The sequence below is a fragment of the Pezoporus wallicus genome, unplaced genomic scaffold (assembly GCF_028554395.1).
Source record: "Pezoporus wallicus isolate ANWC-B61680 ecotype Strahan unplaced genomic scaffold, APGP_CSIRO_Pwel_v1 contig_5261, whole genome shotgun sequence".
Classification (NCBI taxonomy): Eukaryota; Metazoa; Chordata; class Aves; order Psittaciformes; family Psittacidae; genus Pezoporus; species Pezoporus wallicus.
Genome location: NW_026642423.1, coordinates 4,568 through 29,566, shown reverse-complemented (window position 1 = coordinate 29,566; position 24,999 = coordinate 4,568). Strand labels below are relative to the sequence as shown.

The window sequence follows — 24,999 nt, the reverse complement described above, 5'->3', positions numbered from 1 at the left end:
ATGCCACGAGGGCTTTGTTCTCCCTGAGGGTCCTGGGGCTGTGCCCCTTCCTACCACACAGACATGCTAAGGACTCAGTTTCATGGCTGAGAAACCTTTGTCTTGTTACCACTTCTGCAGGCTCTGCCTGAGAGGAAAATAAAAATCATGACTGTAAATGACTGGTTGGCTTGTATTCATCACAGTTTTTCATATGATTTCATGTGACCTCTGTCCCAACCTCAGACACAAAAGCATTTGGACATAATAATACCTGTTTATAAATAACATTGTATCATCATTTGTTTAAAAAGAAGTAAATCCTAATGTTGATTATTTTTGAACACACCATGAGCTTTCTGACATAATGAAAAGACAGGAAGAGTCCCAAGGCTGGCATTTCCCCAAAAATGTAGATTGTGGTGGGAAAGGAGACAGAGTAAGCTTCCTGCTTTTGTGGAGGGAACTTTTTTTTTTAAGTAAGATAAACTTAGAGCACTGCTTTTGTAAAGATCGAGGCTTATTTTACTTACTTATATCACATGCACATCAGCAGGCAGGGCCAAGGTGGAAGTGAGCCTCTGTACAGATTTGCTAGCAGCACGTTCAGCGGAGTCCACTTGCGGCACAGGAGAGGATACTTGTTGTGCATGGGGAAGTCCTGGGGCCAGAAATGGTGAGGTGCAGAGCAGGGGGCTGGGAAGCACCGTTGCCTTTCTTCTGCCACAGGATTACTGCCTGTCTCCAGCAGCACCCTTGGCTGAGCAGCAGTGAAACTCTGCAGGCCCTTGGTGTGGAGAGGTCAATGGTACAGAGTATCCCACCATATCCAGACAGCAAGCTTGATCCTGAAGATTTTCTTCAGGCATCTCTTAATGATTGAGAAAGTAGCAGCAGAAACGTAATCTGGGATCTGCTAAAGACCAGTGGAAAGATGTTCTTTCACCTTGGCAGCGTGGTTCAGGCACATTTCCCTCTCACTGACCCAGTAGTGACCAGGGTCTGAGTTCAGCTGTGTTGTAAAGATTGCAAATTGCCAAAGGCAGACCAACCCAAGTTGGTCACAAAGAATCAAATCATTGCAACCTGCAGACATGTGCCTTTGGATAGGGGCCAAGCTCAGCTTCACTACACATTAAGTGTGAGTTGTGCTGGGGGCTATGGCTAAGTAAGCCATACTAACCCCAGCCATACCATACAGTAGAACTATATTTGTTTGTGAGGGTCCTGTGGCAAGTAAAAGACAAAAATAACCCTGGTGAAACAGAAACTGGTTGACATGAGGTGGTCCTCTGTGTCAGCCTGTGATCAGTCAGATGAGTTCCTCTGATGGCACATAGAATCATAGAATCGTTAGGGTTGCTAAGAAATTCATAAAAGAGCTGTGCGCAAGCAATGCTGTAGTTCAGACCTACCCATAAGCAAAGCCCCTTGCAAGAGGAAGCATGAGTGTCTTCACTGTAGCCCACACAACTGTAAGGACTGTTCTGGGCTCCCAGCTGCTAGCAAGAATTGCTCTGCTGTTACTCCATGATCCAAGACGCGTTATTATTGCAGATGAACCAGGGTAACAGCAAAGCCCTAGGATCTGGTCTGGGATACCTGGAACACATTTGTCAACTGATTGAGAAGATTGGGCAGCTGCAGGAGCACAACATGCGTCTCCAAAAGCAAGTGTGCAGCTTGCAGAAAGAACAGAAGATCAGCCAGATAAAAGAGGTAAGCAGACACCATAGTATCTTCAATTAAATTATATACTCAAGGCCCAGGTCCACATTTAAAGTTCCAAGTCTGTGTAAGAGAAGATGCTGATCTACTTGACCACATACTCACCTGGGCTGGGTGCTCTGGTCTTCCAGAAGCCTTCACCCACCATAGTGGGCTCACCTTCCCTTAGGGTGGGCTTGGGTTTCTGTTCTTGTTCAATTTTGTTTCCCAGGTGTGCTTGCTTCTGTTGAGTTAAAAAGTGTCCTAACATCGTGCGATGGCCAGCTCAGAGTCAGTAGCTTTTACTTCTCTACAGTTGTAAACTTCTCAATAACATATCTCCCCGTCAATGCTACCAAAACAAAATCCATGATCCTCCTTAGCAATTGTGTTTTGAATTAAAAGCTCTTTCTTTTCCTTCTGCTTTCAAACTGTCAAAATCACAGAATTTCCCACAAAACAGATACAATGGGAAAGAGAAGCAGTGGTACTACTACCCAACTCCATACTCTCTCTTCCTGCACTTCTGAGCTGCCAAATGAAGAATCTCTGACATGAAACATCTTAGTGCCCCCATTTGTCTTTTTTATCATCCAGAGCTAGCTAGGGAATTTGACTGAAATGTGCAGATTATTTCAGCATCCTAAACAACATTTTTGAGCCTCTGCATATTTCGTTCAGCTCTGTCCCATCTCTGCTTCTTAGTTCTTTATTTTGGCCATCACACCAGGTTTCCAGCTTTTTTCCTCCCCTCCCTTTCTATTTATTTTATCACTCCCAAAAGAACAGAAGGGGTCTATCACACTCAGCTATTTCTTCCTAGCCATGCTGTGGCAAATCTTTTATTCTCCTGACAGTGTCATTCCTCCCCTAGTGCCACCTGCTGGGACTGGATCTGCAGTAGATGACTGACTCCTCTTCAGAGCCAAAGAAAAGTTGAGTCAGGTTGCAGAATAGCCTGTCATTTCCATGTACCCATCTCTTATGCTCAGAGGAATGCAGTCTCCTACATAGAGCCTGGGAATTGTTAACGCATTTCCTGAAGCTTTACAACTGTGGGTCATTGCTCAAAGTAGCTCTTCCAAGCTGCAAATTCAGGGTCAAATCCTCATCTGGCATATACACCCCGTCCTTCCCAGTTCCTACTGAAATGAAAGGCACCGTGCTTTCATTTACATATTTTGAAACTTGGGTCTTCTTGGTATTTTCCAAGATGTCTCAGCTATGCCTTCTCAGCCGTATTTGTCCCCTACTGTTTAGTGAGGAATTGGACATCTAGATGTCCAACTGCATTTGCACCATGCTCTGCATGGGTGTTCTCTCTCGGGTATCTCTGTGGTTCCTGTATCTCCTATATCATGATGGAGCTCCTATAAATGGTGGAGCAGCTCTCCATCATTTTCCTCTTCAGAGTCACAGCCCCTCTTTGTAGAAGAGGAGCACTATACTATACCCATTTGCCATGAGATGTGAAGGTTGCTGTCCACGTCACATTTTGGAAGGCATCTTAAGGCTGCTTTCCAAACCATGTTCAATCTCCATGCAGACTATAAGCATAGAAAGGTTTCCATGCCTCAGACGCATCTGTGGAAGACACAACCCCAAGAGCAGAGATGGGTTGATGTAGTACTACGAGCTGGCCATGAGGACTGTAGGTAGCCAGTGCTCTCAATGGTGTTCTTGAGAGCTGTACAGACATCACCACAGAGACTGATGACATTTTGATCGTGGGTCACAAAGGGAACATAGTTACTCCACATTCTTCAGTTTACCAGGAAATCTTTAATGCTGTGGCCATTAACGCATCTTTCAAGAGACTTTCAAAGCACCTCTCAAAGGTAATGTGAAGTGCCATGCTGCTGTGGTGTGTATCCAGAGGAGATGTTAAAACTGTCAATGGCCTGGGGATCTCCAGAGGTGCTAAGTTGGTGTTGGTCTGTCCTGGTTGCAACACCAATAGTTTGGCTCCCTTTCCACTTCAGCCGGATAAAGCTCTACCTGCTTTGTGCCATGGTAAACTCTTGTGTGACATGGCTGTGCAAGGTAGAAAATCTTCCCTGCCCACCACAACTAGAGCAGAAGTACAGCAGCTGAAGTACCACATACAGTGAATCTGACTGGTAATATGAAAGCAAACTATGGCATCCCATCAATAAAAATACAAGATATTGTCTGTGCATATTCCAAAACAAATAGTGCTGTCTTAAAATGAGAGTCATTATTGTAACAGATCTGTTTATTTACACAAATGCCTTAGCTGAGCAGCCCTGTGTTTAGAAATTTGTATTCAATTCCTTCTGGGAAACAAGCGCAAAAGGTGCTGAGTTAATGTAAGTTAAACACCAATGAGCCCATGAAAAATTCTATGTTGCCTGCTCCAGGCTGCTTAGCCTTTTGTAGAATTAAATAGTTTGTCTGGGTTCTGATGGTTCTAGGAAAACACTGGGCATCCTTCACTGTAATGACTGCAATTTCTCTGTACCATCACACCACCCAGTTACCTTGGGCCATTGCAGCCTGAGAGTCTGCATGCTTTCTTTTTGTCCGGTGTAGGAGTACATTCTTCAGCATTGCTCCTGTGGAGCTGCCAGTGTCCTCAACTCACACCAAGATGTGAAGACATCTTTTGCTGGGAGAAGCAGACCTCACAGCCTTTTAGTTCAGACTGGAAACCCATCTGATCTTTCCATCATCCCAGAAATAGGAGCAAACACTGAAAGGCTGAGCAGCTGCAATGGTGAGTTCAAATGCCTCAAACCTGTCCTCCTCCTTGCCACCAGTTGGTGAAATAAGCTGACCAGCAACTTCCTTTTCCCTAGGAAAGACAGATGAGAACAGAGCAAGTTGTTAAAGGAGCTAAACTTTAGCTGGAAATCTAAGAAACGCAATTTAAAATCTACTCCTAGGATTTTAACACTTGCTGCTTCACATGTGTGAAGCAAGGCTCTTTGCTCTGCAGCTGTGGCAACAAAGATTAGGACAAATGTGTTATAAAATGGGTCTCTCTTTTGGAAACTTAGCATGCTTGAATGGGTTTGTTAGTGGAGTCCCTCCATTTGGCTTTAAAACACCACTAGCCAAGGTAGAATATGATCCAAGATGGAAAGCCTTATGCCTTTAGTCTCATACCCTCTCAAGCAGGCACAGAACACATTCCTGGAGGATGACTTATTCTATATAGACCAAGTGGAAATAAGCCCCAGCTGCAAAGCTTGGATCCAGAGAACAACTTTTCCTGAAGGCTTAGAAAGACTGGGCTCAGCCTCCTGATGATAAAGCCAGCTGAAAAGTCTGGATCCAGTGTTAGATGTGAGCCAGCCCACTAAGCAAGGCTGATTAGTTTATTTCAAACCTTGGACTTAAGCCTGCCTCTAATACCTGGTGAAATGCAGAACATCAACACACCTCCTAGCAGAGTTGAGTCAGAGTGTAAATGGCCTTTGGGATCTCTAGTGCTGAGCAATTTCAGAGCTCTTTCCTGGCAGTTTCAGAGCAGTTCTGGAAGGAAAATAAGACCATGTGGAAGCAATTAGAAAGTCCTGTTGTGGTCAGACACTTTTTTGGAGCATTTATCTTCTTTCCACTGCAGCTTTGCATGAAAGCAAATGGGTTCTCATCCCATCTGGAGTTGCAGCTTGCTAGCAGCATTGCCCAGAGGCTGTCCTAACAGGACATTGATGAGAAACATGAGCAAATCCTTCCATTTCATTGCAGGAGGTGAGAGATACCCAGAATTAGGAAACAGCCAACTGATGGTGGGACTCAGGAAGCTGTCAAACAGTCAGAACAACAAGGAGAATGAGTACAGAGAAGCTGGTAGTATGACTGAAGTTCAGGCTTTTCCATCAAAGGACCCTGCAGTAAGAAAGGTGAGTGATAAGCTTGGAGTCAGACTCCAAGTGGGATCTGTAGGAGAAGCAGGGAGAAGTTTGCTCAGGCAGATCAGAATGGGGTGCCATGAGAACAAGCCAACCCTGTCTGGTAGGGAATGGTGCTGGGGCACTGAGGGCCAGGCTGCTCTCTGCCTCTCTGCTCCCAGCCTTAAAGGAAGGCAATGAATATGTCTTTATGCTGAGAAAGGCACAAGCAGAGCACTGGTGCAGGGGAGTGGAGCACTGCAGACATCAGCATGGGCTTTAGCTCTCACTACAGATAATGCATGAACTCTGCCATAAGTATCTTCACTACTGCTGCTACCCAGATTAAACCAACTACGCATTCATTACCACATATAAAAAAAATCTAGTAGGTCAAATCTTCATTGGCGACACTTAGTACCGGACTAGCAGCATATCAGTATAATTAGCTCCAGTCCCCAAAGCATGTTTCAGACAGCCAGGACGAATGATTTTCTTCTCCCTTTCTTTCCCGTTGTTTGTGGCTGCCTCAGCATTTTCAGGTTCCGGTGGGAATCAGAACTGCTGAAATGCCAGGGCAGAGGCTCTAATCACAGTATTCCCAGCCCGACAGGAAAGAGGAAGGAGGAGGGCTCTCACGGGAAAGACCTCATGAAATTTCCACCCCAAAGTTGCAAATAAGTTGCAAACGTTTTGATGAAACATGTCACAACCAAATCAAGGCCGAATCCTAGAATGTGCTCTATGTTCTGCCTTGTGTCCAGTCAACTTCTGGAGTGCAAACATTATATTAAGCAAATAGGAAGCCCTGATGATTTCACAGAACTGCAGAATCAAGATCCATCTTTAAACTAAATCCTCATGTTCTTTTTGTTACAACACACCTTAGTATTGTCACTTAGTGCTGCATTTTGTACCCTGAGCATTAAATGCCCCATTTACTTCTAAAGTGAGGTACTGCGTGGGAATCCTGCTGCACAAGTCTGGCACTACTGGGTGCTATACACATGAACTGGCAGTCTAAATACAAAAGAGAGGTAAGAGGTGGAGAAGGAAAGAAGGGATTATCGCACATGTGAGGGACTGAACTGTAAAGAGATAAAGGACTTCACAGAGGCTATGGGTGGACTCCAGACCAGAGCTGAGAATAGAGCCACTCTGTTCCCAGCACTGTTGAGATGGTCTCTCTGTCTTATTTATCAGTATTATTTGCCTTTTGTTTTTAGGGTCTAGACGTCAGCAAAAACATCTCGGTATGTACTGCCTTTCCAGAATATATTTAACTAGTACCTGCATTAGCATGGACTAAACCCCTGTATAGTGCATGATATTATACATGAATAAAAAAAGGTTCACTCACTCCCAATGTTTACTATCAAAGCAAGAGACAGACATATATGTTGACTTACTTGCATGTGTTCTGCTGTCCTCCCACCCCCGCTGCAGACAACAGCTAGCTAGCCTTCAGGAACAGGCAACTGCTCAGGCTGTCACATGAACAGTGCTTGCTTTTCTGGGATACCACCAGCACAATAAGGGACTAACTGCTGAGATCTCCAAAACCCTTCCACGGCATACATTAATCCTAGTAGTAAACACAAAGGTTTGATATTTCCATGCGTAAACAGTCTCACTTACAGGCAATTAACTCAATAGCACAGAAACCAGTGTTGCAGTTTTCAGCTTGTGCTCCCAAGGTGGCCACAACCCATGGAGTAATGGCTCTGCTGGTGGCACAGTGGGAAGGCACCTCGAGACCTGTCAGAACAAAGCCCCAAATGTGACAATGGTTTCAGAACGTCATTAAATGGAACCATTTCTTCCCACTGCACGAGTCTTGGGGCATGATCCTTTTTATTCTGTTCCCAAGGTTTTCCAGCCATTACTTTAGGAAATTTAAAACAATGTAGCAAAAAAAAAAAAAACAAAACCAAAAACAACCCCAAAAATCCCAGCAACCCATTAATTTTTTTGGTGCATGGCTCCTTTACAGTTCAAGAGTCCAGATGAGCTCACAGCCCGAAGAGAATAAACATTAGGGAAGGCCTCATGGGACTCCCTGACCTCCTGATAATCTCTATTAGCATTTCAAATGTAAGTGCCCAAGAGCTGCAGCTTGCAGACCTGACAGGAAAACAAAGGCTTGATCTCTTCTAATTCATGGTCCACAGAAGTCATCACCTTGAAAAGGGATGATACCAATGCACCTGGCCTAATAGAAAGGGGAATGGAGTCAAGCTGCTTTTTTGTGTTGTTTTTGTTGTAAAGCCCCCCTGGGTGCATACGAGTAGGTAGGAAACCAAACCTTTAGCACAGTATAACAATAAGGTAAAACGTGCCATTCAGCAGCTACTCACTCCCTAGTGAAGCGCCTTCACTCTCTGAAACCTTGGGTCAGAAAGGAGTGTCCTAGTAACAGAACAGAGTTTGGTGACAAAACAGAAGAAGAATGGTATTAGTGACAGTTGATCCATCCTGTCTCATTGTGTCCCATACAAGTACAGGCTGGCCACTAGGCATCATTGCAGGGTGGGTGCGTGTGGGGGGTGTCCTGGTACCTGACTCTTATCTGTCTGAAATAAGGAATCTCCCCTCTTCCTACCACCCTGGAGTACCCTGAAGTATCATATGTTGGCCAGATGAGGTCTGCCAGCAGCTAGCCTTTGGTGCTTCCAAGTTGTGACTTCTTTTTGCTCCCTAGGCTGAGAGCCATGCTTGGGGGAGAATGAAAGATCTTATGAGGAAGACACGTCTGAGAAACCAGAACAAGCTGGGTCTGTCCTCTGCCGCTCTGAAGAGGTCTTGTCCACAGCTGTACAGGTAAGGCAGAGCTGTGGGAGATTTTCAGTTAGTCTTTGGGAGGAGGTGATGTAAGATTTACTTCTGGTTGCTGCTGGCTGGAGAAGATCTCTCCTTACATTCCCTCCATTGCATGTAGTGATCCTTGCCATTTGCCTCCTTAGTGCCTCAGGTGCTCTAAGATCCTAACTGGATAATGTTACCTGTGTGAAAATAATGGAAATGTTAGAGTCCCTAAAAGAAGATACATATTCCCAACAGGGCAAGGGCATGTTGACAACTAGTCAGAGCTTGCTCCTAAGCATTACAGTCAAGGTTAATGCTGTCCTCTATCCACCTTCACACTTTTCATCTAGTGGAACTGTAACCCGTCTTGCATCTGATGTGTGATGGGATGGGACAGTCAGGATTAGCTGGAAGGTTTCCTGTCAGAAGATGACGTGAAGGTTGCTGAGTATGTGCTTATGGGTGGGATGTGCTTGTTGCTGGAGATGAACGTTTGGGTCAAGCAAGGTTTAATTTCTATTAAGACATCTGTGCGGGTCCTTTGAGCAAGTTTGTCTACCAGGCTAGTTACAGCCTGGCTTCTGAGCTATGCTATGCAGTGCATGTCTCTCTGAGTTAATGAGAGTGCTGCCAGCTACCCCTTGCACAGATATTCCCTGTGCGTTTGCCAAGATCTCCCAGCTGGTCTGGTGAATTTGGGTTGTTTGTGTACATAATCAGGTAGCAGGAAGAGACTGGGTATCTTACTCACCAAAGCAGGAGCATTACATGGAGCTGCGTACCTCCCTGTGTTTTTTCAGCTGAGGTCTCAGTAACCTTATGTGAAACAGCTCAAATGTGCTTAAGCCCTCCTCAGATTTTAGAGGGGGTGGTGATGGGGGAACAGCAGTTGTTTAAGCACTCTGGAATGTCCCATTGTTCCCCTTAGCCTGTACCTACCTTAAAAAACGCGTAAGGGAACTGGGAATCTCAAAATTACATCTGGAAAAAAAATCCGCTGTAGTTCATGGAGTGACTTTTCCAGCTGGGAAAAGCTTGCTTGGAGCCCAAGCACACGTAACAGGCAAGCTTCCTCCTATTGTTTGGGAAACTGAAAGAAACACAAAGCAGAAAGAGATCAAACAGTTCCATCTAAAATAGATGGTGAACCAGCTGGGGTAAAAATGTAAAGTCTTGGGAACCTTCCCTCTAAACCTGAATAGAACCAGGATTTTATTTGGGTTTCAGAAAAGTCATGTCTCTTATGATCTCCCATTTGTCCCTTTCCCTGCAGCACTGAGGACACTGTGAGAATTGCAGGCTAGGTCCTTGGCTTCATAGCTCCTAACAGAAACAGCTTTTGCTACTTCCACATATGTATTGGACGGCTACTAATGCCATGGAAATGCTGTACAACAAGATGCCAAGTTGATGATTTTTTTCACCTGACTGTAACTGGACAGCCCCAGATATCTCATACACTAATTTTTCCAGGCTGCTTTCCATAGCTGATGAATGGCCTTCTCTTTTCTTTCACTAACTTTCTTCTCTCATATATCTACATAAAACCCTTGCCTCTACTCATGCCCTTCACTGCCTGTTCTCCTGCTTCCTGCCTTTTATTCCCCAGCCGTACCTGCATTTGGTCTTGCCCTTTTTACCCCACACCCTGCAAAAGCAATGCACACTGGGCTTTTCACCAGTGCCTGAAAAAGCTGGGCACCTTGCTTCTATGGCATTTTGGATACGTAGTGGCCCTCAGCTCCTTTGAAATAAAAAGTTAGGTTTAGGGTTAGTGACAGGGCTTCAAATGCTGCTGGAGAAAAAGCGAAGCCCTTCCTGCGGCAGAATGGCAAAGCAAGAAAGTCTTGCTTGTCTACAGCTCTTGACAAAGCAAACATTGAAGCCCTGATACTCTCAGCATTTAAAGCCACTGTCTTTGTTTTAATTTATGAAACATGTTTGTCCTGGGTCTGGTTCTGTTTGTACATGCAGGCGTATGGAATTGGCTGGCTTTTGCTTACCCGGGCTTCCTTGGTCACAGAGACATCTCCCAAGGTGTTGCACTTGAAACAGGTTGGAGCCTAGTGCCCGGTATTAACATGCAGCTCTGAAGGAAGCAGAGAGGTGCCTTCCAACCCAAACTATTCTATGATTCTCTTTGTTGCTTTTAACACCCATTCATTCGGGCAATTAGGGAAAGTCTCTTTGTTTTTGTTTTTATAACTAGGTCAAAGCAAATCCCTTTTCATGCTCCCACTCTGCTATGATGAATGATCTGCTCAGGGCAGTTGTTTTGGTTTTCTTTTCTTTTTCTTTTTTTTTTCTTCAAACATCCACGAAAGAATTCTCAGAGTAGAGAGAACTTTGTTCTTCCAGCACAAGAGAGGGGGGCCTGCCAAGGTAAACATACTGGCACAAGACTTGGTGGTTTGTCATACATTGTTCTAAACAGGCTCCGGTTTTCATTTCATTTTTCTCTTCCTGCTGGTACATTTACTCCTGCAAAGCAAAATTTTGTGCAGAGGGCCAGAAGAGGCTGATGAGCGACTTGATTATAGTGTCACGAACTTAAGCAGCACATGGGCCTGGATCTGACCTAAGGTGGGGAAAGTAGATTTCTTCCCCAAATTATTGCAGAATGATCCCTCCACAAAGAGCAAGGAATTACTTCTAGCTCAAATGACCACCAAGACAAAAATTTGTTGCCCTTCCACTGTGACTAGTTTGATAATGATAACAGACGATATGGTCAACTACTTGCCCTTGTTAAACAATTACAACCTGATGCTGCTTTGAACAGTTGTCGTGGTTTAAACCCAGTCAGGTCTCAGTAAGCAGAGAATCTAGCCTGATATGTAAAGGGGCTGAAAATTCTGCAGGAGCCAACCTTGATCAAGTTTTTGCCTATATGTTGCCACTCCATCTGACATTATAAAATGTGTGAAGTTGGCTCTGGCTAGAATCGTGTTACAATCCCCAAAACCCAGGGTCAAGGAGGAGCAAATTAACGCTTTTACATGATTTTTCCTTACTTTCCCTAGCTCGCTTTGAGGACAAACAGAGACATGCAGCCTTCCACTGCTTGCCATTACTGCTGCTGAGAAGCAGACTGGCCCAGCAGTTGTTCCAGCCCTGGCATAGATACAGAGGCAGCTATCTCAATGAAAGGAATTGTGTTCAGGAGCTTTTCTGACGCTATCCCCAACCCCTTTCCAGGGCGGGGTCTAATTTGGGAAGCTTTGGGCAATCCCATTCTGGCATTCCAGCGCAGACACACCTACATGTGTATCTGTGGGAGTTGCAGTTTTAATGCAAGCTGCGTGGGAATGAGCTAAACTCAAATTATGATATCTTTCATGGTAAGGATGCTAGTTTCAGTTTGACAGCCACCAAAAGCTTGCTGCTGTAGGATGACTACTTTGTGGTTAGGGTAAAGTAAGTTAGGAAGGACAGTGGAGTCCTAATATGACGATTCCCATCTTCATTATTGTATAGCAAAGCCGAAAAGGGCCCTAGAGCCTCATATCTGGGTCCAAACACTGCCCTTCATGTGGGAAATTACTGCCAAGAGATCTCTGTGCTCAGGGTTGCAAAGCAGCCAAAGAATTAAAGAATAACATCAAGGCAGACGTTTGACAATTCCACTGAAAAAGAATTAAAAGCTGAACAAGACAAAAATCATGCAACATTTAGGTCAAAAAGAAAACAGATTTGTAGCTGGCAAAATAAAAAGTCTGCACCACATCAGTCAGGATTTTGAGTTGAAAATTTGTAAAATTAAGGATTTGAAGCAAATAGAAGTTACTGTTATTGTAAATAAATAGCTTTGAAGTATTGTATTAAACCCCCCCACAAAACTATAGCTTTTCTTTCTTAAACAGCAGCTATTTTTAAAATAGTGTTCCAGAAGGTTTGTCTTCCATAGCTCCCAGAGGGCTGAGCTAAGCCATTACAACCAAATAGAATGCATTACACTTATTTCAATAGTATGTAATAAATGATGAACAAAAAAAAAAAGTTGGAGACAGTCTGCAGCACCTAGCTTACTGTTGCTCTTCAAAATGTCTCATTTCCTACTTACTACTTCAGGCCAGAGTTTTTAACTTCCCTGTGACATTCATCCACCAGTTTCCCCCCTTCGCTTCCAGCTAGGCAGAAAATAGCGGTTGCTGTCAACAAACTGATGCTTGTATTCATCCATTACATTGTGACTCTGTGCCAAGTGCTGCATTTTGTCACTCTTTTTTTTCCTTTTGTATGCTGCCACAAATATTTGGACAGTGTCTGTTTTGGAATTTCAAACTGGAGAGGGGGAAGCTGCTCTGGGTGCAGCTTGGATGTTAAATACATATGCACAGCATATTAATACTAAAAACACAGCCATGTGTTCTGACTGCTGGGTGTCAATTTCAATTGTATTTTTCCCTTTCTAAGGCCAGATATTATGTCTTCAGAGCTAAGGAAAACTGAGAGGAACTCCATGATCGTTCTGGGACAAAATACAAAGAATGAAAACATATGGCCTTTCTGATAACCTGAGTCAAATGGGATAAGGTAAAATAAGTAAAGCAGCATGTGTTTCTTTGTGGGTTTGAGGGTTTTTTTTTGCCTCTTCTCAGCACAGAAATGAGACAGTCCTGTACCTTCATCCAGACATGCTCCAACATGAAAGGACATGAAAGGACAACATGTCAGATTTTTGAAGTTCAAATTATATGGATTCATGCCAGCTGAGGACTGGCCCATATACCTTCATTTTAATAGTTCTCACTTTGACAAAAAGCAAAACCAAACAACCAAAACCAAACACAAAACACAATTTAAAGGTATCTGTATTCGTACAGGCTACATCATGCAGCCTTTTTGTAAGAAGTGCAGCAGCAAATTCTTATCTGCAGTCGGTTAAAAGACTCCGAAATAATAAGCCAACCAGGTGTCTTGGGAAAGAAATAATTTGCCCATAATCTAAAAGAGAACCAGGCTCAGCCTCATCTTCCATCTTCCCAACTCAGCCCACGGGTTAAATACAGAGAAACTTTTGCTGATCTCTCATATTCACTACATGTTTCTGTTTCAGAAAGGCAAAATGGGAACACCAGTGAACACAAATCCAAGAACCCCAAGGTTACTTTGTGCAACCTGCATCCTGCAGTTGTCAACAGAGCAACTCCGCTTTGATTACTGGAAGGGAAAAAGAGAAGGGGGAGGTAGAGAAAGGTGCGTGGACCTTTCTATGCTCAGCTATGTACAGCTTTGCTCCTGAATCTGAAATACACTCACGAAAGTCAAGCCACAGATGAAAATTGTTGTTAGTGTCTTGGCAACATAAATGATAGAGATACGGAAATTCTTCCTCCTCCTTTCTGGCTTAGAAACACCATTACTGAAACATTGAAGCTTTTAAATTATCATTGCTTTCTGAGGAACTTCTCCAGCTGAAATACATTTAAGCTTTATGGGACACAGCAGCATCTAGAAGGGTGCCAGGGACTCACTGCCCAGTGCAGAAGTGGCTGTTGGAAGGACAGCCTCCTCGCAGGGTGGGCTGAGTGGCAGTCTCTGTGTGTCCCCAACACAGCTCCTCCATTCAGAGCAGCATCTGACCAGCTGTGCCATTTTACTGGAATTTAACAGGAAAACGAAGTCTGTAAAGCCAAGACTTCCTACAAGGCCATTCCTGAATCCACCGCTAGCTTCTAATCCTGCAAGCTCGCTCCTTCTGCAGAGGCCCCTCGAATCTAGTGCTGCCCTGCAGACATTAGAGTGAGGAGCACTGTGGGAATTAGACTTTAAAGTGACCAGAGGGTTCATCTGAGGCAACACCTCAGTTTCACCAGGCAGCCCAGCTCTTACGCTATCAGGTTTTTTTTGGGGAGGGAACCAGGCTTGAATTCCTACTTCTAAATTACAAGTTAAGTCCTCTAGCTGTGCACGTAGGATAGTCATTTTGCCAAATGGCTCAGCCTATGCTCTCACTGCTGGGAAAAGGCAAGAGGGAGCAAAGAGCTGCAAGGAAGAGTTATTAAAACACATACATTCTTTACAAGCTGCTGGTCTTTAGGGTCCTGTTTACAATTGTGTAACAGTTGTAACAGTGACCATGTTCGGTAGCTGCCTTACTGCCTCATGTCCACTGATTCCAGACTCAAGAGACAGATAGCACATGCTTCTGAAGGTCCCATGTTTGCAGTGGTCTCTGCAGACCAGCTCTTGCGGGTATTAGCACAATAATTGATGTACATAGAGGAAAGACTTTTCCTTTTGTTAGTAGATCATTCTACTCCCTAAATTACAATGCAAGTGGAAGTCAAGCAATTGCTCTTTGAAAATCCTTCCATAACCCAAGCTTGCCTGGGAACCAAGATTTGAGAAGCTGTCAGGAATTGATCAACTTCAGCAGGCTTGGCCTTTTAGTAACATATGCTTCCTCCTTGCCCACTAGGATCAGGTGGAGCCCTAGGAGTCTGCTAAACCAGAGCAGGATCTCTTCTGAGATTCAAAGCTCCCCCTCTTCCAGGCAGCTGTGGTTCAGGAGTAAAGGCAGCAGCCCAGTCCTGGTTCTTCAAATATCAGAAGGGTTGTTGTGTATCATGTCAAAAACCACCAACAATAAAACAAACAAAAAACCTACCAACCACCCCCTCCCCCCCCCAAAAAAAAAACAACTGAACCACCAAACCCAAAACCACCCACCCAATAAAAACCCCAAAAGGTCTGTGCTGACTCAAAGTTAGCACCCTAAAGTAGGTGCTATGTTTAATATTTTAGTTATAGCTGCTGCAGGACTCTGCTATTCACTGTATATCTTGCTAGCTTCATCCAAAGCTAGAAAGATTTATAACTTGATTATTCTGTGAATAGTCTGTGTATCTCCATAAATACAGGGGCCTAAAATCTTGCATTAACTTACACCCTTCATTATCCCTCCAGCTTTACAGAGTCTGTAAGGAATGTGAATCAGTGCAAACTGAATTTGAAGTGTTTTAAGATGTAGCATCATGAACTGCTATTTCCAGCCACCACCATTCACATTATAAATTTATTGTATTTTTTTTACTAAAATGAATTAGCACTCTTTTTTACTATAGTATTATATGAAACATATTCATGTATTTTCAGAAATATATTTATTAAATGTAACATACTGTATAGTTCTCCATTACAGAATTCATTGTAATACAAGCATAAGAAATTTAATAAAAGCATCACTACAATAATTGTTTTCACATATTTGGCTAATGAACCCCTGGATGTTAGTATAGCAACTGCTACATTTATAGTTTCAGGTGAACACAGGTGGGCAAGAAAGGAACTGTTACTTCCACACATTCAAAGAACTCTAGCTTTGGAAAAGCAACAAGTTTGGTTGGTTGAGGCTGGTGCTGTTTTCAAAGACCCAGACAGCACAGAGAGCCTTTGGAAAGCTCAGGCCACATGTAGATGTTCAGCTTTAGCAGCACTATATTAAGTGCTTCCAAAGCCACAAAGGAGATAGACACAGCAAGGCAGCACACACCACTTTCCAGAGGAAAGGGTGAAGGCTGTGGTGACAAAGTATGCAGATACTCAGCATCAGGGTTTCTTCCCAAAAATCTGGCTTAATTAGCAGCACCACACAACAGGCTCAGCCAAGAGGTGCTGGCTTCAAGGCTGTTTTTCATCAGCTTCTTTCACTCACAGCCCACAACAACATCCTGAACAGGGCAGCTTTCCTTCACCTGCAGGAGCCAAGGCAAATATCTACGCAACCCACACCTTTAGTTCAGCTGTATAACCAAACAGTGTAAAGTGAAGCTAAAGAGGGTGCCGACACAAGTCGCATAGGTTACTCAAAAGAAGGAGAAATCAATGAGACCCAGCTAAAGAAAGTAGAGGCTGGGGGGTGGGGAAGAGACAGAAATGCACCTGTGGAGGTAGGGAAAAAAACAAAACACACACTTTTTCAATTTTATCTCCTGCAGAATTGAGCTATGAAAGCCCCAACATCCTAGTAGAGGAGAACAGGCTAGGAAGATGGAGACAATGCACCAGAGGGTGAAATGTCTGTGTTGCCTAGTTTTCACCCTGTACCAGTGCTTCACACACACACCTCATCCCACTGCTGCTTACATCCTTCCTCTCCTGCTAAGGACCAGATACCAAGCCTTAAGCACAGAATACTTCCTGGATTGGCTTGAGGGAATTAAGTTCACTCCTCTGCTCTCGCCTCCACTTACCTGTGCATGCACCCTGCACTCAGAAGTAGGGCCATTACAGAAAGATCCAGCTCTGCAGCAGAACCTACCTGATCCCCAGAGACTATGTGCCCAGAGCTCCCTCCCTCTTTGGAATGGTTCAGCAGCCCCATGGAGGGCAGCAGGGAGCAGCTGAGCAGGGACTTCGCTCTCCTTCAGTCTCCACACAGACACCTAAGCTCTCTAAGCAAGTATTTTTGTCTGCCTTACAGGGCACGGGAAGACTCCAGCAGCAGCCAGGAGGGTGTGTAAATCTTGGCTAACACCCTTCTAAAAGCAGTGCCAGAGCACCCTGCCTGATGTACTGGAAAGGGGTGGTCTGTATTACTCTAATTGCCCAGTTAATTAACATTACAGACAGCGGCTAAAGACCTGTCATTAGGAGTTTTACACTCAGCTTCCCCAAACAGATCACCACCTGTACCAAGGCCATTTAGTTGCCAGAGACGCTCCCTAAAGGATGAGTCTGTTTGACCTATACCCAGATGAGGATTTCTCCAGCCTGTGATCTCGTTCACTCTCCCACCGTACAACTTGGAACAGTCTTATCTTCTGATTACATTTTCAAAACAGGCAGGACTTAAAGAGCACTGGTTATCCTGGAAGGAGCAGGGAAGAACAGTTATGCTAGAAAAAACAAAAACATTGTAAGATGATTCCAAAAAATTCTTGCTGGAGTAAGAAAAGAATTAAAAGTAGCTCCCACCACCCGTTAACGCTTTCCAACTGCAGCATTGGCAGTGGCCAATTACATAGAAAAATACCTCAAGCAAGACACTGTTCAGTCCTTTGCTTCCATGTATACAAAAGCTGCTCTTCTACCTTAAAGGCCCCTGAAAGGTATGAATAAGACTGCTCAACTGTCTTTTAACAGGGGGAATTTCTACTATAGCCCAGGGGTAGGGGAAGGGGGCTGACACACTAATAATTTCTAATAACAGGGGCAGAGGAGGGAAGAGAAAATTTTTTTTTCCTTCCCCTCTAAAGTACTTGCTCAAGAACTATTCCATCAGCTCTAAAGGGACCTTAGTGTGGGTGGAAGCACCAGAGCTCCTCCAGCTTGGGCAGGAAGTAGGGTGGTAGACCCCCTTTCCTGCTCCACCATCTGGAGACATTTGCTGGACTGTCTTTGTCCATGACCTCAGGAAGACGAGAATGACCCTGCTCAGCTGCTGTGACTGAAATCACCACACTAAACTGCTCCTGATGCTCAGAACAGCAAGTTTTCTCATCTCAAAACAACATCTGTGGCACTGTTATGCCAACAGTGGTGTCAAATTAGCTTTAAACCAAAATCTTTGAAGACTTCACTGTCTGCTTTCACATTAAAGTTTAATTTTAAACTTCAAGTCAAGTTTGATTTTTTTTCCTGAAGTTCAAACGACCTAGGCCCTTTGATATTTTTTCCAGTTGAAATGAAGCTTCCCTGCTCTTATCCTCCAGAAAGTCCCACCTGCCCTTTGTTTCCAGAGAGAGGTAGGTTCCCATATAGGATCATTAGGAAGGTCCATTTGTGTAGTGCTTTGACATTCCTGCCTCCAAGTCTCAAACCATATGAGCACAACCCTGACTTACCTAGTGAGCTCAGGGACAAGCAGGCAGTTCCCAGCTCCTCTGCACAGTCAGGTACCGGCTCTGCATCCCCAGAGGAGAAGCAGCTGCAAGTTTTGCTTTGGGTTAGTTCTGCTGCACTTCTACACAGTGTTTGAGAGAAGCCAAGGCAAGGACTTCAGGAGGCCACCTCAGCCACTGACACAAATGTAGACACCACCCAGCATCACTCCTCTGACTCAGTCTGCAGCTTCCTAGCTGCCCTGGTCATTAAAAAGGCTCCCTCTTAACAGCAGCAGACAGTCAGCGCTAGCCCCAAAGCACAATAAATAGCCAGGAAGTGAGAGTGATTCAGAGAAACAGCATTTGGAAAGTTCTCAGCCATCAGGAAAGTTTTTTGTCTTGCAAGCAGAGGCTTTCAGCCAGGGCCCCCAGGACACACTCCTGTATGTGGCCATGGCCAGGTAGAAGCAGCCCCACAGACCAAGTGGATTTTACAACTGCTTTATTTTATTATTTATTACAACTGCAGTATACTGATTTCATGCATTACAGACCCCTTCCTGCACCACAGCACAGCAGCCACAAACACCATGCACAGAGCTGCCCCAGTTGCTGCAGCAGCAAACCCCAGAGCCCAGGGGGCTGCAGCATTCACATCTGCTCCTGTGAGGAAAGAGAGGCCTCAGTAAAAACACTCTCCCGGAGAGGCATAGGGATGCCTCAGGGGCTCAGACTTTCTGTGGGAAAGACTTGGAGCTGGACCTTCCCCAAATGGTCATGTTGGGCTGGCACACTTACCAAGGCCATCCTTGGCTGTGTCCCATCTTATCTCATCCTGGAGGAAAATCACAGGGCCTTTGCTGCAGACATGGGAGGCACCATCCTCAAGAGGATGCTCAGCACTCCTTTTATCCCCTACAGAGCAATATGAAGCTTTTACGTGAGAAGACACACAGACCTGAAGGTCAGCAAAATTTGTCTAGGCCAGCTTCTCAACATATGAGAAGCTCTGAAAGCCAGGCTTTCATGCAAGTCAATAGAGAATTAAAAGCCTCTGAAGACCTCCTCAGTAGAAAGTAGTAGGAAATACCTTTCAAACTGTCCATGGCTCAAGATAACTAATCCATAGGCTACATGTCCTACACCCCAGCTTAGAGGTTAGCCCCTTGTTGCCCCTTTGGATGGGAAGCAGGAGGGCTAAGACACTTACTGGCTATAGCAGGACAAGTGGTAGTGCAGGACTCCTGTACAGATCTGTGGCACACTGAAGCACTGCAGTGCAGGTACACCTAGGAAGAATGGACACAGCCTGAAACCACTCAGCCAGTATCTGTAGACAGTTCATACCCTGGTGTGGTGCATTGAGCCTAGTCAGCAGTTAAGTACCCATACAGCCTCGCTCCCCCTACCCTGTCTCTGCTGGGTGGGAAAAGACTATTAAAGCAAAAGCAAGCAAAAACATGGCTCAAGAGATATTGACAATTTTATAAGGGAAGGAGAACAGAAGAGGAAGTAACAAAAGCACAAGTGATGAAAGGCAAATCACCTATCCCACTCCCATAAGCAGACTGATGCCCAGCCAGTCTGAGTAGCAGCTACAGTGGAAGACAAAACCCTCCAGTGTTTATTATAGAGAATGACATGATAACAGATAGAATATCCATTTGATCAATTGGGTCAGCTGTCCCAGCTGTACTCCTTCCAGCCTCTAGCCTACCCTATGCCTACTCACTTGGGGTTAAGACATGTTGCTTGGACAGCAGAGCTAGGAGAACAAGCCTTGACGCTGTGCAAGCACTATTCAGCAATTAACACAGTTTTCTAGCTATTAACACAGTTTTAGCCACAAGTAAAAAAAAAACAGAACAAAAATACAAACAACAAACCAACTAACAACCCCCCCTCCCCCCCAGAAGAAAAAAAAGCAACCACCACAGAACTGCTTGTGAGGGCAAGAGCCCCCTGTGCGTTGTTATGAAGAAAGTTAACACATTCAGGCCAGACCCAGGGCCCCTGACTACAGAAGGGAAAGCAAGAAGACTGCTTCTGCTGGCTTTGCGTACAGGCCCTGTGTAGCCTTGGAGCCCTCTGCTGCCTGCGGAGGGCAACCGCAGTGCCTTTACCATACACCTTCTAACTCACGTCTGGCATTACAGCACTTCTGACGCTTGGGACACAGCTGCCCAAGCACCACTACACTTAAATTTACAGAAAGTTTAGCATGGTTGAAACACACACCCTAAGTTACTTCAACAGAACAGCTTAGGCAGCAAGTTAGCCCTTGCTTAAGTAGACGTACTCTTTCAGCCCATTTCCTGACACATCCCTTTAAGTGATGCACCTTACCTCTACCACATTAAACTCAGGAAATTAAGTTTCTTGCATGAACCTCTCTCCTCCTGTTGCAGGAGGGGATTTTCTTAGACATTTGGCCTCCTCCTTCCAAGAAAACTAAAAGTCTCATAAAGTAGTTCTTACTGCTCACATGTTACTTGTCCTCATTAGGAAGCTAGGCAACCAGGACAGGATCTTACCAGTCCAGAGAGCATCTCTTGAGAAGTGGAGTCCACAAAGGTGAATGTGTAGAGGGTGAAACGCTGATAATGAGAAGGGAACAGCAGTCCCGAGGTAACACTCAGAGGCACCAGCTGTGTCTGATAGTTGTCCCCTGCATAAGGGCACCTGAAAAGAAGCCAGCAGTAAAAAAAGTGGAAGTCATTCACCTGACCCTAGACACTTGTAAAGATATTTACAAGTCACTTACCCGTCCACCAAAACTGGCCACTGCAGCTGTTGCTGTGGATTGATACTTGGTGTGGCCCAGCAGTGGTGCAGGACCAAAATCAGGTCTGGGTCTGTTTTCTGAAGGATCTTGACTTCTGCATAAACAGGGTCTCTCAGAGTCTTCACAACAGGATAGTCACTGTCAGCATAGTAGGAAGTATAGCTTCCATCTGGGATAGAAGAAAACCAACAGCCATTTTAGAGCAGGAACAAACAGAAAGAGAGCCCGAGAGCATCCTTTATAGCCATGGCAATAAGTTCCCACCAAGGCAGGGAAGAAGCAGTGCTGGATTCACCCATCAAATACTCCTTTAATTCTCAGCAGAGATCAGAGCTCTGCACCAGGACGCTCGAACAAGTCCTGCAAATCTATCCTACCTGAGGCAACACGCAGCTCCAAGGACAGAGGACCTGGCTGGGACACAGCAAGGAGTGGTGGCAATGTGAAGACTTGAACACTCAAGGGAATGAAGCTCCCAATGGTGGAGTAACTACAGCGGACATGTAACCTGGTAGGACAGGAAAGCCCCAAATGAATCGGATAAAGGTCACTCTGATATCTCCTTTCTCCAAGATGACAAAGAAATAGTTGCTTTAATTAGTCATGTCCCCAGTCTTTCATCCCACATTTCCTTTTAACGCATACTCTGAATTCTTTTCAGAGTTCAGATTTGAGCCTGTGCAGCTTCACTGATCAGCATCAGCTTTATTCTTGCCAACTAGAGACATACCAGACCTTAGCCTACTCTATTGCCCTGTTGTGAATTCAGAGCTAAAGACAAGATGAAGTTTCTCTGGTGACACTGAACACAGCGGCATTCAGCAATACAAGCCCCAGAGTATTACCTGAAAGTGCTATCCCTAGTGACAGAGCCAAGCCTCCCGGTCTTCACATCCCTGGATGCCACCAACACATTCTCATATATGACCTGGTCTCCAGTCACCTGGAAGGACAGACCCGGCACTGTCACTGCAGTAAAGTCAAGCTGGATTAAGGCTGGGCTGAAGAACAGCATTTGGCCTCCGGAAGTCTACAAGGTGCCCACTAAGTAGCTAAAGCCACACCAGGCTATTCCAGGTCTGCAAGCTCCTGCTATTCTAGCCTGGTGAGGGCCGTAGCTCTTACCTGAAAAGTGGTGCCACAGGCAGGGAGCGGGAAGTGGTACACAACAAATGCATTGTTTTTCACAACAGGCACACAGCCAGTACTGTGTCCACTGGCCAGTTGCACAGAGTTCAGGATAACAGGTGGCAGGGTCGCATCCCGAGAGACAGCAATGGAAAAATGGCCATCTGGTGTGCAACGAGCCGTCACTGGAGGAAAAGGTACAACCAGTCTTGAGCTCAGGGAGAAGCGGGATGGAAAGGAGGCTCAAACATCACAGCAAGGACAAGGCCAGCAAGTCCTGCAGGTTCTCCTGCCTGTCACCCCCAAAGCAAGTGCAAAGTACAGCAAGACAAGCTTAACCAGCTCCAAGACTAACACCAAACCTGGCCATAAGCCAGGCTATGTTGCAATACACATGAAAGAGCTGGGTGCTTCAATAGGACAGAGTATTCTTGACAGCCAAAAACATAGCCCTAAGCCACCTGCAGAACCGGTACACACTAATCCTGCTCTGCCAGGGAAGTGAGGAATCCCAGTCTGCAGCTCCTCCAGGAAGAGGGGAGAGCAGTTGTTCACACTTACCTGTGTTACCAAAGTAACAAGGCATCACCCTATCCCTAGGGTCATAGCAGCAGCCTCGCACTTCACAGTCTCCTTGGCTGACAGGCGAGGAGGCACACAGCAGTCGGTCTTGGCTGAGTACAGCCGAGCAGACACTGCTGCTTGGAGCATCCAGGGCTGGAAGAAACAGCAGGAGTTTGTAGCTATAAAGCTCAGGAGTGAGGGACAAAGTCACAGAGGACACTGGAGGAAGGTATCATGGTGATGCAGCATACAAGTCAAAGGAAGCTGGACTCTGGTGAGGATCAAACACATGCCTGGAGCTGGCATGGAAGCCTGCTCAGAAAAGGCCTGTATTTCCCTGGGGCCTTGTCAAGGAGACTGCGCTGCATGGTATCTGCCAAGGTAAAGTGCTCCGGTAGATAGGAAAATCATTGTATCTAGTCTCTGGCTCAATCCCTGAGTTTACAGGGACTTACACTCAAACCGGGGCTAGGAAACACAAGGCACATTCAGCTGCTAGGCTGGCAAAGGAGGAACAAGTCCCCAGCAAGCTAGGGGCTCCTGCATCTAAACCGTTCTCCAGGGAGTCTCTTCTGCCCAACAGCAAGTCCCCTTTCCCAACCCACTAACCGACTAGGAACATCCATCTGAAAGGAAGGGTACCCACTGACACAGATACAAGCAGAGTTTCCCAAGGGGCTGCCAGAATCTTACCAGGAAGGTCCACAGGGCACCTGAGCAGCTTCTCTTCATGAAGAACTTTTTGTCCAGCAGCATCAGTTTCTTCAAGCCCGACCAGCATGAGATAATGGCCATCCTGCAGGAGAGCCACACCAGTCAGGGCAGCCAGAGCAGCAGCAGTCACAGTGCCAGCAGAACTCCTGAGGTTGCTTACCCATTCAAAGACATAACAGCCAGTATAGGAGACCATTACTGTCCGGGAGCCATCTGAAGTCCCAAATACCAAGAGCCCACACTCCGAGTCATTCTGCAAAGCATGTGCCTTCCCCTCAATATCTAGGGAGAGAGAGGACAGCAGCAGGGGCTTCAGCATCCTACATTGAATATAGAGTTCACTACAATCCTATTTTTCCATAGGCAATAAAACCCTAGCCAGTACTGGGGTCTGAACCAGCAGAGGCCCTTGGGAAAGCCCAGCAGCCAAGACTGGCTAGAGCCAAGCACAGCACTCCACCACAACCCTTGACTGGTGGGTCAGCTAACAGCCCCCTGGCTACACGAGATACATTGAAGCTGCTAGGCAACGCTTCACATTAAAACCTTCCTCCTTCTCCTCATTCCAGGCATACCTGTGCACTGTACAAAGACACAGCAGCAAGAAAGCCTCCTGACAGAATCCTCACTTACCCCAAGCAGTCAACATAAAGGTAGCATTCCCTTCCCAGCCTGGAGATAAGGTGAGCTGCATGCTTTCTTGACCACAAGCCAGCAGACTGGGATCAGAAAAACCACCACCCTGAGCTCCCATAACCAAAGCCAGGAGACCAAAAAACCCCAAGAAGAGCATAGCTCCAAATGCAGTCCTAGACTGTCCTACAACACCCATCCTGCTCTCTTGCTAAGGGCCACAAAGCAGCTGCTCTTAGCCTAGCCCTTTTATATCTTGGAGCCAGCTGGGATCAGAAATCCATTGAGTGTCCAGGTGGACCCAGACCAACAATTTAACACCTTCCATTGCCCTCACCTGGCTCTGAGCCCACCACAGTCTGTTTGCACCCTTTGAAGAAAACCACAGGGCAGGAACTGAGCTTGTGTCAGGAGCCGTATCTGTCTTCGCCTCACTAAGCTAAGAGAAGCTCCTCTGTGCCATTTGCTGTAGAGCTCCAGGAGGATCTTCAAACCCTGTTTTCTGACCCTGAGTTCTTCCCACCACTGGTTCATCCAGGATATCTGCCTGCTTGCCCCTGTGTAGCCTGCTGCTGCTCTAAGTGCTCATTACATCGCATTAGTGCAAGAAGCTGAATGACAATGCTCTTTTGCTCTTTTAAAGGCGCCACTGCTTCAAACGCCGACACAGGGTGCTCACATATAAACACAGAAACAGCCCTCCATGTGAAATCTGTGGAAAACCACGATGCTCAGGAGACTTTGCACACCTAAAAGGAGGTGACTCCCGTTAAGCACTCCTGCCTGTGGACTACACCTGCATTTGTAGTGTGGTTGTATGGGGTAGCAGCAAGACTCTTCCAGGCCTGGCTGCAAGGTGGCAGGGCCATCCGCTGTGTGGAACCCTCACAAGCTGGCAGGAGGAGCCCTGATGGGCCTGAAATACAGACAATGGGAGCCTCCGTGACCCCAGAGAAAGCCCTTCCTGCCAACAGCCACTGCCTGCAGTAACTGCAATGTGTCTCATGTAGAGCCTTCTCCCATGCCACACATCAGGCTACAGCAACCACACAGAGTA

General features: G+C 45.7%; 2 protein-coding genes across 2 annotated transcripts in view; one reads left to right on the top strand and one right to left on the bottom strand.

The window, feature by feature from the left end:
* LOC130610305 (uncharacterized) overlaps positions 1-13,623 on the top strand; it is a 28,954-nt gene extending 15,331 nt beyond the window's left edge. Inside the window, exons 3-9 of the mRNA XM_057430055.1 lie at positions 1,537-1,698; positions 4,240-4,423; positions 5,401-5,555; positions 6,770-6,796; positions 8,245-8,363; positions 12,765-12,884; positions 13,408-13,623. Of these exons, the coding sequence (XP_057286038.1) occupies positions 1,537-1,698; positions 4,240-4,423; positions 5,401-5,555; positions 6,770-6,796; positions 8,245-8,363; positions 12,765-12,861 (744 nt within the window). The 3' untranslated portion in view covers positions 12,862-12,884; positions 13,408-13,623. The remainder of the gene's footprint in view (positions 1-1,536; positions 1,699-4,239; positions 4,424-5,400; positions 5,556-6,769; positions 6,797-8,244; positions 8,364-12,764; positions 12,885-13,407) is intronic.
* Positions 13,624-18,635: 5,012 nt separating this feature from the next.
* ZP4 (zona pellucida glycoprotein 4) lies at positions 18,636-24,178 on the bottom strand. Its single transcript, XM_057430059.1, has 12 exons — positions 23,943-24,178; positions 23,470-23,591; positions 23,289-23,391; positions 22,593-22,748; positions 22,029-22,216; positions 21,749-21,846; positions 21,281-21,411; positions 20,883-21,072; positions 20,653-20,800; positions 19,329-19,407; positions 18,917-19,033; positions 18,636-18,781 (listed from the first exon to the last, which is right to left on the bottom strand). The coding sequence occupies exons 1-12, from the start codon at positions 24,139-24,141 to the stop codon at positions 18,636-18,638; spliced, it is 1,677 nt and encodes a 558-aa protein (XP_057286042.1). The 5' UTR covers positions 24,142-24,178.
* Positions 24,179-24,999: the final 821 nt, after the last annotated feature.

Coding starts and splice junctions, on each gene's coding strand:
- ZP4 (XM_057430059.1), bottom strand. CDS start 24,141: ATGGGTGTTGTAGGACAGTCTAGGACTGCATTTGGAGCTATGCTCTTC. Junction 20,801..20,882: donor TGGCCAGTTTTGGTGGACGG/GTAAGTGACTTG, acceptor GCTTCTTTTCAG/GTGCCCTTATGCAGGGGACA. Junction 19,408..20,652: donor AAGAGATGCTCTCTGGACTG/GTAAGATCCTGT, acceptor CATTCTTCCTAG/GTGTACCTGCACTGCAGTGC.